General features: G+C 38.6%; 1 protein-coding gene across 2 annotated transcripts in view; it reads right to left on the bottom strand.

The window, feature by feature from the left end:
- Positions 1–5,281: 5,281 nt before the first annotated feature.
- The window catches only part of nlrx1 (NLR family member X1), a 31,015-nt gene continuing 21,748 nt past the window's right edge, over positions 5,282–14,548 (bottom strand). For both annotated transcript variants that reach the window (XM_084951759.1, XM_084951760.1), the window contains 3 exons: positions 13,080–13,331; positions 12,255–12,459; positions 5,282–8,421 (listed from right to left, as the gene is read on the bottom strand). In XM_084951759.1, the coding sequence (XP_084807885.1) occupies positions 8,284–8,421; positions 12,255–12,459; positions 13,080–13,331 (595 nt within the window). In that variant the 3' untranslated portion in view covers positions 5,282–8,283. The remainder of the gene's footprint in view (positions 8,422–12,254; positions 12,460–13,079; positions 13,332–14,548) is intronic.

The raw sequence follows: 14,548 nt of genomic DNA, 5'->3' as shown, positions 1-14,548 counted from the left end.
GGGATACGCATCAAACTGTGACAACTTTTTGACCTTGAGGTAGTTGACACAGAACCGTATAGACCCATCTTTCTCTACCTATAAGAACTATAAGAACTATGGGGCTATGGGGCAACACCACACACTGTGTGACTCTTCTATTACTCACACCAGGCCGCGTTTCAAAATGGTGCTCTATGAGATTCGTACAGCCCAGCAGGGGGAGAACACGTCTGCAAAATGCTGTTGCAATGCAGCAACATCTGCTCTCTGGGCCTGTGCCAGATGGTTATTATAATGGAGGGAGACAGGAATGGCGGAATTTGGTAACTCTGGCCCCAAATCGTCTCTCATTCTGTTCTGTCTCTGTGCTCCCTCCCTGTTGCCTTATCTGATGTCTTAGTGTCAAGCTCGTGTCTGTGCATACCTGTTGTATTTCCTGTTTTTATTTTGATAGTCCCTGTACTGTGTGTATTGTGTCTAGTTTTCCGAGCTGTGGAAATCAGCTCTGATTTCCCCAGCTGTGTTTTCCTCCTGTCTCCCATTCCCTGATTGCTCCTTTCTTCCGCTTGTTATTGGTCCATCTGTGTTTTTCTGCAAAGTCATCCTGTGAGTTATGGTTTCAGATTTGTTAGATTTTCCAAGTTTAGGTTTTTTCCTTAGTTTCTGTCCTTCCCATCTCTGCTCTGTCTCTTTATTTACCCCATGTGTAAATAAAGCTCATTCATCCCATCTAAGCCAGTGGCTGCATTTGGGTCTCTCTCTCTCCACTTCAACATCCTGCCAAGCTGCCCCAGTCTCACTGTGACTGGGAGGAAGGGAGGGTGGACCCAAGGACTGCCCACATAGCAAATAAAGGTTCAACAGCTGCTTCATTCGTTCTGAGAGAACAACACAGGCTACAGATTGTGTTTTTAAAAACCCCATCACAGCAATTATGACAGTTAAACCAGTTTGTGTGTCTATATGTGAAATTGGAAATGCTATTTTTTTTGTAATTAAAGTTTTTTATTATTATTTTGAACATTTAAGAAAAACATAACATAACAACCCAAAACAACAAAAACCACACTCAGTGAAGAAAGAAAGAAAGAAAGAAAGAAAGAAAGAAAGACAGAAAGAAAGAAAGAAACAAACTTTTGCATACACAGTTAATTCTTAATTCAGACTGTATGTCACATTGTCATCATGTTGTAGACCCATAAAAACAAAAAAACTGTCCCATTGTTCTGTTAGAGTCTCTGTCTTGCTGCTCAGTCTTCCCAGCATTTTCTCGCATGCAGCATTTTCAGTCATTTTCTCCTGGAAATGCCGCTAAATAAATGCTATTCTTTTTACAAAAATCTTAGTGATTTTGGTTTATTTAACTATAAACTTTTTCAGAAGTAAACAATTATATTTTTGGACAAAGGTTTTCAATGTAACATAAACTTTAATGAACATTACTTTTACCATACAGGGAGTGCAGAATTATTAGGCAAATGAGTATTTTGTCCACATCATCCTCTTCATGCATGTTGTCTTACTCCAAGCTGTATAGGCTCGAAAGCCTACTACCAATTAAGCATATTAGGTGATGTGCATCTCTGTAATGAGAAGGCGTGTGGTCTAATGACATCAACACCCTATATCAGGTGTGCATAATTATTAGGCAACGTCCTTTCCTTTGGCAAAATGGGTCAAAAGAAGGACTTGACAGGCTCAGAAAAGTCAAAAATAGTGAGATATCTTGCAGAGGGATGCAGCAGTCTCAAAATTGCAAAGCTTCTGAAGCGTGATCATCGAACAATCAAGCGTTTCATTCAAAATAGTCAACAGGGTCGCAAGAAGCGTGTGGAAAAACCAAGGCGCAAAATAACTGCCCATGAACTGACAAAAGTCAAGCCTGCAGCTGCCAAGATGCCACTTACCACCAGTTTGGCCATATTTCAGAGCTGCAACATCACTGGAGTGCCCAAAAGCACAAGGTGTGCAATACTCAGAGACATGGCCAAGGTAAGAAAGGCTGAAAGACGACCACCACTGAACAAGACACACAAGCTGAAACGTCAAGACTGGGCCAAGAAATATCTCAAGACTGGTTTTTCTAAGGTTTTATGGACTGATGAAATGAGAGTGAGTCTTGATGGGCCAGATGGATGGGCCCGTGGCTGGATTGGTAAAGGGCAGAGAGCTCCAGTCCGACTCAGACGCCAGCAAGGTGGAGGTGGAGTACTGGTTTGGGCTGGTATCATCAAAGATGAGCTTGTGGGGCCTTTTCGGGTTGAGGATGGAGTCAAGCTCAACTCCCAGTCCTACTGCCAGTTTCTGGAAGACACCTTCTTCAAGCAGTGGTACAGGAAGAAGTCTGCATCCTTCAAGAAAAACATGATTTTCATGCAGGACAATGCTCCATCACACGCGTCCAAGTACTCCACAGCGTGGCTGGCAAGAAAGGGTATAAAAGAAGGAAAACTAATGACATGGCCTCCTTGTTCACCTGATCTGAACCCCATTGAGAACCTGTGGTCCATCATCAAATGTGAGATTTACAAGGAGGGAAAACAGTACACCTCTCTGAACAGTGTCTGGGAGGCTGTGGTTGCTGCTGCACGCAATGTTGATGGTGAACAGATCAAAACACTGACAGAATCCATGGATGGCAGGCTTTTGAGTGTCCTTGCAAAGAAAGGTGGCTATATTGGTCGCTGATTTGTTTTTGTTTTGTTTTTGAATGTCAGAAATGTATATTTGTGAATGTGGAGATGTTATATTGGTTTCACTGGTAAAAATAAATAATTGAAATGGGTATATATTTGTTTTTTGTTAAGTTGCCTAATAATTATGCACAGTAATAGTCACCTGCACACACAGATATCCCCCTAAAATAGCTAAAACTAAAAGCAAACTAAAAACTACTTCCAAAAACATTCAGCTTTGATATTAATGAGTTTTTTGGGTTCATTGAGAACATGGTTGTTGTTCAATAATAAAATTATTCCTCAAAAATACAACTTGCCTAATAATTCTGCACTCCCTGTAGTTCAGCCAGTGCATTTATCATCTTGTACAAATAAATTTGTCTGCAATACTATGAAAAAATATATATATACACAATATGTTTGAAACACATTGTGCTGTATTTTAAAGTTTGTTCTACAGAATGTTTGTTCAACTTAAGTTAATGTTAACACATTTATTTTTACATTACATTACAAGTTATTTAAAGCAGATGAGCTTTCAATATTCATTCTGATTTTAACTGTACTTAACAGAAACACACCTGCAGGAGTCTTTTGTTGCAGAGAGTCTTAAAGAGTCCTTTTTAACTGCATGGATCCGAGTCTAGGGAGTACCTTCTAAACTGACCAATAGAGATACATTGTATTTTCAGTGAGGAGTTTGTCTCAGCAGCAGGAAAGACCCCACTTTTAAATCACTCCTGTGGCCACAATTTTGACAGCGGGAACATAAAGAACACACTGTTGTGTAGTGCTTAAGACCCTCACAGTTCAAAAAGTATTTTCATAAGAGTTACAGTATTGGATTTAGAAGCAGTTTTTCAACACGTGCACCGAGACAAATTTGACAGTGATTTGCCACAGAGAAACAGAATCAGTCAGTAGTTAGTGCAGGCACACTGGATAGAGCATTCTGACTGGCCCGTTAACTTCAGGCTTGTTCTCCATTGGTGGATTTGTCTTCAGCAGATAGGTGGTTTAAATCTGGGTAGTTTGAGTCAGTTGATGACTTTGGAATCATCTTTTGTGACTGGATGATCAGAACGGAAACTATTTACAGTTGTGTTTTAAAACACACTGCTATTAATTTGAACACGAATAAAGCTCAAAATCCATATAATATTTTTGTCCATTCATTGGGAACACTGCATATTATATTTTACTCTTTTGTTCATCTTTTGATGTATCAATATTTCAATTACTTTACAGAAAATGAAGGAAAACATGATATTGGGCAATTCAAAAAATAGCAGTGTCTGCATTTTTCCATTACAAACTCAAATATTTAATCAAACTAAAAAAAAAAAAAAGTTAAGATTTAGCATTCCTGTGAATCACTAAACTAATATTTAGTGGTATAACCACTGTTTTTGAGAACTGCTTCACATCTGTGCTGCACGGAGTCGACCAACTTCTGGCACGTGTAAACAGGTATGCCTGCCCAGGATGATTTGACAGCCTTCCACAATTCCTCTGCATTTCTTGGTTTTGCTTCAGAAACAGCATTTTTGATGCCACCCCACAAGTTTTCTGTTGGATTAAGGTCCAGGGATTGGGCTGGCCACTCCATAACCTTAATTTTGTTGGTCTGGAACCAACATACTGCTCGCTTACTGGTGTGTTTGGGGTCATTGTCTTGTTGAAACACCCATTTAAAGGGCATTTCCTCTTCAGCACAAGGCAGCATGACCTCTTCAAGTATTTTGTTATAAGCAAATTGATCCATCATCCCTGGTATGGAATAAATAGGCCTGACACCATAGTAAGAGGAACAGCCCCATATCATGATGCTTGGACCACCATGCTTCACGGTCTTCAGGTGTACTGTCGCTTGAATTCAGTGTTTGGGAGTCGTCTGACAAACTGTCTGTGGCCCTTGGACCCAAAAAGAACAATCTTACTTCCATCAGTCCACAAAATGTTTCTCCATTTCTCTTTAGGCCAGTCGATATGTTCTTTGGCAAATTGTATCCTCTTCAGCACGTTTTTTTTTTTTTTTTTTTAAACAGTGGGATTTTCTGGGGGCTTCTTGCCGATAGACTCAGACAAGCTTCTTCTAATTGTCATAGTACTCACAGGTAACTTCAGACCATCTCCCTGGAGCTGATCATTGGCTGAGTCTTTGCCATTCTGGCTATTGTTTGATCCATTCGAATGGTAGTCTTCCATTTTCTTGCACGTCTCTCTGGTTTGGCTTTTCATTTTAAAGTATTGGAGATCATTTTAGCTGAGCAGCCTGTCATTTTCTGCACTTCTTTATGTTTTCCCATCTCCAATCAACATTTTGATTAAAGCACGCTGTTCTTCTGAGCAATGTCTGGCATGACCCACCTTTGTCAGGTTTTCAGAGAGAATTCCACGTGCAACATCTTCTTCTTCTTTCATGTTTAACAGCAGCTTGCATCCAAAGATGTTGCACTACTGCCATCTTCTGGCTTTTATTCTTACTTCACTTCCGAATCCTTAGATCCTCTTGATGAGACCCCTATTTTTTCACAAAAAACGAAAAACCACTCCTTTCCCTTCATCATGACTTAACTGATTGACCACCTTTTCAGACGTAAGTTCCATTACACCACCCATTTCTACCCTCAACACCCTCCTTTGACTTACATGCATGTACAACATGTGCTAGCTTCATCCTTAAATAAGGGCCACATGAATGACACCTGTTTCTTCACATAATGAATGACCTCACTGATTGGACTCCACACTGCTATTTGATTTACAGAAATGAATGATTTACACAAACACAGTGTTTTTCTGAGGTTGTAACTTTGCAAAATGAAATTAAAGAAACAAATTATTAGAAACAAGTTGTCTACCTATCATGTTCACATAAAGCAACCAGAACAATTAATACAAAAAACACTTTTATATTCAAGAAGAACTGTAGAAAGCTAAAATATGATACTATTCCATTCAGCTAGAGCAGCTTAACAATCACTTGGGATGAGCTTATTTAGAAGCATCAGATGTATGCTGACAAGTAAAGACATGGCCATCTATGTAAGCGCCCCCCATCCATTGCAGTCAGCAGTTGGAGGATGAGTGAGGCAACTTCTGGGGCCACCCACAAGCCCAAGACCTCGGTACCCTCTAACCTCCTCCAACCTCTGGGTAGCTGGTCGTAAATTCGACCCTGTTCCTAATTGGCTGGGTCGAAACCGTCCCACACCATTTTATTGGTAATGGTTGAAGGTAGCCAGACCTCTGGGCGAAGTCCTGCTTGCAATCTTTCGACTCAGGCTGGCAAAAACTTCCGAAGGTGGGGTCCGTGCCTCCCCAAAAAGCTGTTTTACAGGGATCAGGTTAAACCCGGCCTCCTCCACTCTATTATATATTGGTCAGGCCCTTTTGAAATTGCTTTGCTTTATTGATCAGTGCTTTTTCTCATTGGTAAAAGCTAGGGCCACCTCGATTTTAAATTGTTTTACTGGTGGACCCCATCTCGGGGTCGCAACACGAGTCAGAGAGAATGTCATTTTTGCCCACACTGGCTGCTGACGTGAAGACCCACCTGATTCTCTCAGGGATGCTCGCTCCTGTATGACTGTCTCCCACCGAAGTGGAGCGTTTGTAAAAGATCTGGCCGTGCAGCCACCAACTCTCCCCATCCTCACTGTTACAAAGCACCGGTTTAACAAAGAATAACCTTTTTATTTTAGTTTAACACATTTACACACACACACACACACACACACACACACACACACACACACACACACAGACATACATGTTTACACATGCCGATACACACACATGCACACTCACACACAACGCAGATATTCTGCAAACATTGTTTTTACATTTGTCATCCTCGAGTTAAGACATTAAAAATACTTCATTCCACTCTTTAAGTGGTTTAGAAGATGAGCTTTTAATATTCATTCAGATGTTTTCTGACTCTATATTTTCTTTTGTCATCAGTTGGCTTTTCTAATGTGGATTTTAAAGATGTTCAGCTACTTTCCAACTTTGAAACTTCCTCTGCGTGAACTTCAGCTTTCAACAGGTCTGCACTTTGGTGAAAAAGTCAGTCTGCCCCAGGGCAGCTGTGGCTACAATCGTAGCTTGCCTCCACCAGTGTGTGAATGCGAGAGTAAATGAATAGTGGCATTGTAAAGCGCTTTGGGTGCCTTGAAAAAAAGCGCTATATAAATCCAATCCATTAAAAAAATGTTGAATGAGTTGAAATCCACTGAATCATTCACCTGAAGGCCAAAGATTCAGCAGTTATTACATTTCAGCTCAAACCATTCAGCTATCAGCATTCACACTGCATTTCGATCAGGAAATGCATTCTCTCTCTCTTTTTTTTTTTTTTTACTACATACAATATATACAGTACTGTATGTATTTTGGCCATTTATCAAGTCTTGTATATTATCAAGAAATCCTTTACTTAGCATACACGTGTTTTCAAAATATTCCTTTTTGTTCTTAATCATATGTAAATTACACATGCAGACATTCTGTTTGATGCTGATAGTTGTTTGTTTTCCTGCAGTTTACTTTGTTGGCTTATTTTGTGCAAAAAAGACTCATTTAATGAAGATGATATATAAAAACAGACTTTCACTCAAGGCAACCAAATGTCTCAATGCTTTGGCCTCATATGACAATGACAAAACTGCATGTCCTTTACCTCTCTCTTTCTTGTGCTTGCTAATACAAGGAAATTCATTTCAATTATTAATGTGAAATAAATCAAAAATGTGCTCTTTAAAAGCAACTTTAAATGACAAACTATTCAACTGAAAATTCACAATCCAATCACATGTGGAGCACCTCACACATTAAAGCCATACAGTTTGATTGTGTTTGGGTCTTTTAAATGGTTATGAATAGTGCAGTGTAGTTTTTACTGTAGAATCAAGAGCAAAATCTCTTCTACAGTGATGAAACTATATCTCCTAGACCAGAGGTGTCAAAACTATTTTACATCAAGGGTCACATACAGCCCACTTTGATCTTAAGTAGCCGGACCAGTGAAACTGTCTTTCTGTCAGTGTAAAGAAGTTAAATCTTTAACTGTTTTTCTACATAATCAAGAAAAAACAGCTGTGACATAGAAAGAAATCTGTCAGCATGAGTCTTTGGACTTTAACGGTACAAAATAAATGAAACCCACACAGATATTTCTATAGTAGAAAGTGAAAATCAGAAACTATTTTGTCATTTAATTGTTTATTGCTTAATTACTTTGCATAGTATGAATGGCCTCCCTATCTTCTTTTTTCAACCTGGACAACTTTTATTACTTTCCCTCATCCCCTAGACCTTTAAGGGGAATGTAACACGTGATTGTTCGCATGGTGTACCTATCAAAATAAAGCCCAACCCCTGTCTGCATGAATTCTCAGCAGGGCTGAAGATTCAGCTCCCACATACAGACCACATCAATAACTGACATATGAAATTAATTTGCTAGCCAGAAAGAATTGTATTGTGGGCCTGATATAGTCCGCTGGCCTGTTTTAAAACCCCTGTCCTAGACTATTAGTCGTTGCTGTTTGAAGATTATCCTGTCTGGATTCATCCTATTCAAACTTGAACACTCATTTCCTGATCACCTCCTGGGTTACTTCTTGGAGGGAGGTAAATTGTTCTCAAACATCTTTAGAATTTTCCGGACTCCCTTCTCAACTCTGCGGAAATGTAGCCTCTTCCAGAGGCTCTGCTGCTGTTGACGCCCCCACTCCAGATCCTCGAGAAAGACCTGCAAAAAAGAACAAAGGGCCACTGGTTTTACTGACACACACCTGACAATCAATCTTTTTTGTGCATTTCACCTCATCAATTTTAAGTTGGGTGTTTGTACATGTAAAATGACTCAAATTTAATTCTGCAAATCTAATTCATATCTTAAGGTCACTAATCCAATGATCCCTGTTCTCTGACAACATGAGTGAGGTGTCTCACTAGGAAAAAATGCTGTCTCAATGCCATCTTCAGAAGCATATATGTCATAACACTAACAAAAACTTTCTGGCAGTCAGGATGGTTTCCTATAAAAACACAAACAAACAAACAAAACATCTAAACCTGGATCTCTAATATTTCAAATTCCTACATTCCTACATTATAAATGCAACAGGAGTGCCAGATTAACAGTACTGGTAAGTGAGTTAAAGACAGACCTTGGTCATCATATCACAGCTCATGTCTGCCAGACACATATTCAGGTGCTAATGCTCAGGAGGGAAAACAGAGGGGAATAAAATGCCCTTAAAGCCAAGGGGTAGAAATGTGTGTCACCAACTGGATGTCATGATCCTGGGTCTTTGACCCACTGTCTTGTGTTTTCAAGGTTGTTTTTTTAATGAAATATTTTCTGTTTGAATCTTGGCTTGCTTGCTGTTTCTTCCCCAGAACGGTGATTCTGTTTATTTAGACATTGCGTTTTCTTGAGTCTTGAGACTAAAGAAGTCACTTGGGTGAGTGGGAAAATGTTTCTTCCTTTGAAAAGACAATATCTACATGAATTAACTTGGGGTTTATGGATGGCAAGTATCATAACACTTGTTTATTAACTTCTGTCTATCACAGCTAAACTGAGGTGAGTTGAGGATATCCTGAACTGTTGTTTTTGATACTGTTAGCTGGTGTAAGCAAAACTGGAATCTAACAGACTTGTTCAGACTTAAACACTATCCAAATAAACCCTTGTATGATGTGAATAAGTAAGCATGTTTACGTGGGTTTTCATGTTTCAGAGACTCCAGTTTAGAAGGTAGGCTTGAGGTAATAATGAAAATATATGCATACAAATGTGGAATTGCTACATATAAACTTAAAACATAAAGCAAAGAATTTGTATTTGGTTACTTGTTTGTTATAATAATGCTTATTGGCAATATATCATATACCGTTGGTGTCAAACTCATTTTAGTTGTGGGTAACATACAGCCCACTTTGATCTTAAGCAGCCGGACCAGTAAATTCTCCATTCTGTCAGTGTAAAGAAGTTACATATTTAACTGTTATTCTACATGATAAAGAAAAAGCTGCTGTAAAAAACAAAGAAAGCTGTCAGCACGACTCGTTGGACTTAAATTGTAAGAAATAAATGTGTAGAATGACAGAAAAACTTGTGGTAGCTCATTTCCCAGACTCTCCAGTTTTTGTGTTTGTTTGTTTTGGGTTTTTTTGTTTTTTTTTCATAAACTGTAGCTGTAACCCTTCCCCAGAAATGTCTGTAATAGAAAATTTTTTATTAGAAATATAGCATTTTGTATATTTATTATAAGTGTTTGCATTTTGGCATAATTTGTGAAAGGTTACATTTCTTCATTATTAAATAGCATAAATAACCCTGTAAACACCTTTAGTAAATTCAACAGTAAATATATATAAGAGAAAATATATATTACTGTAATTATTCCTACAGTAAATTCGTTTTACAGTAGTAAACTGACCTAGGTGAAACTGACCAATGGCTATAGAGATTTCTTTCAAATCTCTATAGCCATTGTGTAGTTGACAGCTGTTGGGATTTATTTTTATCTTAACGCTAATATCTCATAAAGTGCTCAAAAGTAAATTGCAGTAATACTGTAAATGGATAATACAGGAAAAGTGCAGTACAAGAAATTACAGTAAAAATACAGTAGTACTGTAAAGGAAATTACGGTACTACTATAAATGCACAATACAGTAAGGTTACTGTGATTTGTATTTACAGTAAGTTACTGCCAGCTAGTTGTTGTAGATTTTACAGCAACCTTTGTACAGTTTAGGCTTTCTTATCAGATGATGGGAAACTGGTCTCGAAGCATGCTAAGAGGTACAGCTCTGCAGAAAGTGCAATTTCATTGTGGTGGAACCAAGACAGTAAAAGTAAAAGGGAATTACAATGTTTTTTCAAATGTGCAGTATAGTTTTCATCTTCTTTTGCTGCTTATTCAGTGAATTTTGGTCGGCGAGTGATAAATCTTGCAGTTTTAGAATCTGTCAGCACTCAACCACATGTCCTTGGCCGTCAGGTGAACACAGACAAACGCGAGTACATCCTTTTGCAGAATCTGTTTGCCTGCTTTTTAATTGTTCGCTGTTTTACCCGTTTTGTGGTTTTTGAAATGGTTTTGTGAGCTTTTAGCTGAGATTCTGACATTTCTGTGGATATCACACGTCTTTATTTAAACAATAAATCTGGCGGTACATCCCATTAAACCTGATGTTCTCCCTCTCCCCTCTGGTACCAGGACCATTGGGGTTCAACAGGTTAACTGTTTAATGCTAAATTACTGTTGCACAGCGGTATTTATTGCTTAATTAAAAGCAGTAAAACTTATGAAAATACAATAAAAGTCCAAATGTAAACAATTTAAAAAATATAAATGGGCATACATTTAGGTCTGTGACACTCAGACACTGAGCCATGGCTCTGCAGACATTTCTGCATCTCTGCCATTCAAAGATACTTTGTAAAATTTATTTTATGCAAAATTTAATAATCAACTATAAATTGAGTCTTTCTCAAGAAAGCAATTTTGTATTCAGTGTTTTCATAAAAGCCTTATTTTTATGGATGTGCTACTACTAGGAAGAATGCACATGAGGTTTAAGGCCTGGACAAGTTTGAAACCTTTTGTCCTCCTCTACGGTGTCCCCGAGAGGCTTAAGAAAACACCAGCAATAAGAAAAATGCTGCAAAAGCACACAAAACACAACAGAAATGGGAAAAAAGAAAACAGAAATAGGAAAAACGACAACGGAAATGGGGGAAAAAAAACCGATTTCCACAAGCACGAAGGAAGTGTTTCTGGGGAGACAATAACCCAATGTTTTTGTGTTGTTTTTGGATTGGATAGTTGAGTTGAGTGCCAAGGGGGTACACGCTGGGCTATGGTGGACTCAGGTTGTATGCAGACCCTGGTCCACCAAAACGTGGTTCAGCCTGGAGCATTGTTGGAAGCAGAACTACATGTGTAGTTGGTGCCTTTAAAAATATTATGTGGTGCTAGTAGAAATTTAAATAAAAAGCAAAACATCGGCTGCTGTTAGCTTCTGCCTTACACAACCCATAAATGTGGAATGGATTGGCCTAGATTTAATAAAGTGGTGGGACGATGTTTGCGGGTATGCTCAAAACACATTCAGACATGTGGTTTCGGTTATGCTTAGTGGTGATGTGAGGTTGTCCAGCAATGCTGCCGGAGAGGGGGAACCTGCGAGGCCTTTTCAGGAAGCCCACCAGTTCCCGTGATTAATTCCATCGGTCTCTTCTTCCCCTGGAGGCTGAAGTCCACTGACAAAGAAGCACTGACACTGTGGCGTTCAGTGCTTCTTTGTATGCTCCTGTGTGTTGGGGGTGCGTTCTGACATACAAAAACAACAAACAACTGGACAAGCAGGTGAAAAACACCAGCTGGCTGGTTTCTCATGTCTTGTTTATAAACACTTAAACACAAGTATCTTAAAAATGCTGAGCTTAACCTATTATTTAAAAAAAAAAAACAGGCTTTTAAAAACCCACACAGTACGAATCATTTTTTTAAATGACATGTTTTATGTACATTTTTACATTTACGTTGTACTGTATGTACATACCTTTAGTTGCTGTATGACACGCTGCTGATCCCAGGATGAGGCGTTCTCTCGTATAACACTGAGAATGGGGCACCAGTTCTCAGAGAGGTCTGTCCCTTCAGTGACAGAAGCCAGGACCTTGACCCGTTGGCCACTGTGGCTACGGGGAACACCTCGGGCATACAGGGACTGCTTCGCCACTTTACTGAGAGGGTTCAAATATAAACTGCACAAAGACATGGACAAAAAAAATTCTGTAGGGCTTGCATGAAAGACTGCATGTTTTTAGTGTGTCTCTGAGGCCTTTTGCATTTCACCATATGTAGTCCATTTTAAAATGTTCTTGGTCTCACTCACAGGAGTAATAAATTGATAAATTCTATCAATTATCTGATGACACAATATCAGGATTCCCAAAAGGTTGATTCTGTTCATCTGGACGTAGCATTTTCAGTGGGAGAAATGTTTTGTCACTCATCCAAATGACTCCTTCTGTCTGAAGAACACAAAATGTTTCTCCCACTGAAAACGCTACGTCCAGATGAACAGAATCAACCTATTGGGATTTACTTACCTGGACTTACAACTTACATTACGCAAGCATCAAAACAATATCAGGGTTTATAATTCAATATATGCCAAACTGTAAGTAAGGTGCTTTTTTCATGTTACGAAAATTGTCAGTGTTCTATGAAAAAAAAATAATAATAATAAATAAATATTTATAATGCAAAAAGGACAGTGGAATCAGAATTTATTTATAATGTAGTCTATGCAATATAACATTATAGCACAACTAAACCTCAAAGAAATGTTGAGCTTTGGATATAGTGAGAAGTTTCTTACTGTACAGTCTGAATGCTGGGATGTTCTCTACAGGCATCTACCAGAAGTAGAGCTGCGTCGTCTCCAATATTGTTATAGGCCACGTTGAGCTCCTCGAGTCTTCCGTGTTGTTGGAGCCTCTTAGCCAGATCCAGGACACCCTCATCCCCCAGTCCAGTGTGCATCAGGGACAAGTTTGTCAGGGACTGATTCTCTGGCAGGGCTTCCACCAGGATTTGGACTCCAGACTCCAGAAGAGGGTTGTCACACAATCTGAAGAACACAATGGAATAATATGGCATTTCTGGTTTGGTCTAGGACTAAGAATAAACTCCATGTGCAAATGAAGGTGTTAACCAGGGCTTCGTAGCAAAAATATAGGCTAAGGACTGTAACTCTGGTCAGTATCTAATTGATGATCAGAAAAAAGTAATAATAAATAAACCACAATCCAATGGCCAGGTCATTAGGATTTAAAACTGAAAGTAACAATAAATGAATGTGAATAAAATAGCACAATCAATTCTCTAGAAGCAATCGTACAGGTAGAACAGTATGTGACTTTCCTCTGATTTAGATGACTTTGCTTAATGTTGAGTCAAACACTGTTGTTAAAAGAAGAGGGGATGCTACACAGTGATAAACCTTTCCCATATATAATTAATGTGGAAGAAAGACATTTAGCAAACTGAAAATTATGTCAATTGAGATGTTAGTTTGCTCTTTTAAACCATTATGTCATAAAAAAGAGAAAAAAAGAACAACATGTTCAGAGTAAATTTGATTAATAACCATTGACATGTCAAACATAAGTCCAAAGATATAATATCCAAAGATATAAAATTTCATAGACTGACAAATTTGACTCTTTTTGGAAGGTGAAGTTCAACTTTAGTATTACACTGTAGAGCACCCTTAAACTGTGGATCAAGGTCCAGCTTGTATGCCATTATATTGTTTTGAAGAAGAAAAAAAGAAGAAATCAAAACAAAAAGAAAATGAACACGGTGCTTGTCATTATCAAAACATTTCCCAGCAAATGGCCATTAACACATCAAACAACTCAGAAAGATTACACTTAAACCCGTGGTGAGTCACAGGTTTAAGTGTAATCTTACAGGTGAGTCTCTTTACGGTCTTCAGACTTCCCTTAGACAACAAGGGAAAACATGGATTCACTAAATTTATGACTCTGTTATTTAGCTTAGCTGAGCTGAATTCTTAATTCTGTCTGTTATTTTGACTGTCTCCCAGTTTCAGGCTGGTAGCTTTTAGTTCGTCTACGAGACTCCATGTCTGTTTGGGTTTTCCCAACATTTTCTTCATGTTCCTGGTAGCTTTTAGTTTTATGTGTGCCAAATAAGAAGCATCATTTGATATAACTCTCCCCCCCCCCCCCCAAAAAAAAACCCAAAAGAACAAAACAAAACATAATGAACAGCTGTCAAACAAAGCATAAGACACCTTAACAAAGGTTGACCTATTCAGTC

Source organism: Perissodus microlepis, chromosome 14, assembly GCF_051167445.1.
Source record: "Perissodus microlepis isolate ML-2025 ecotype Zambia chromosome 14, ASM5116744v1, whole genome shotgun sequence".
NCBI classification, from domain to species: domain Eukaryota; kingdom Metazoa; phylum Chordata; class Actinopteri; order Cichliformes; family Cichlidae; genus Perissodus; species Perissodus microlepis.
Note: the sequence above shows the minus strand (reverse complement) of the source record. Positions and strands in the feature narration are given on the sequence as shown.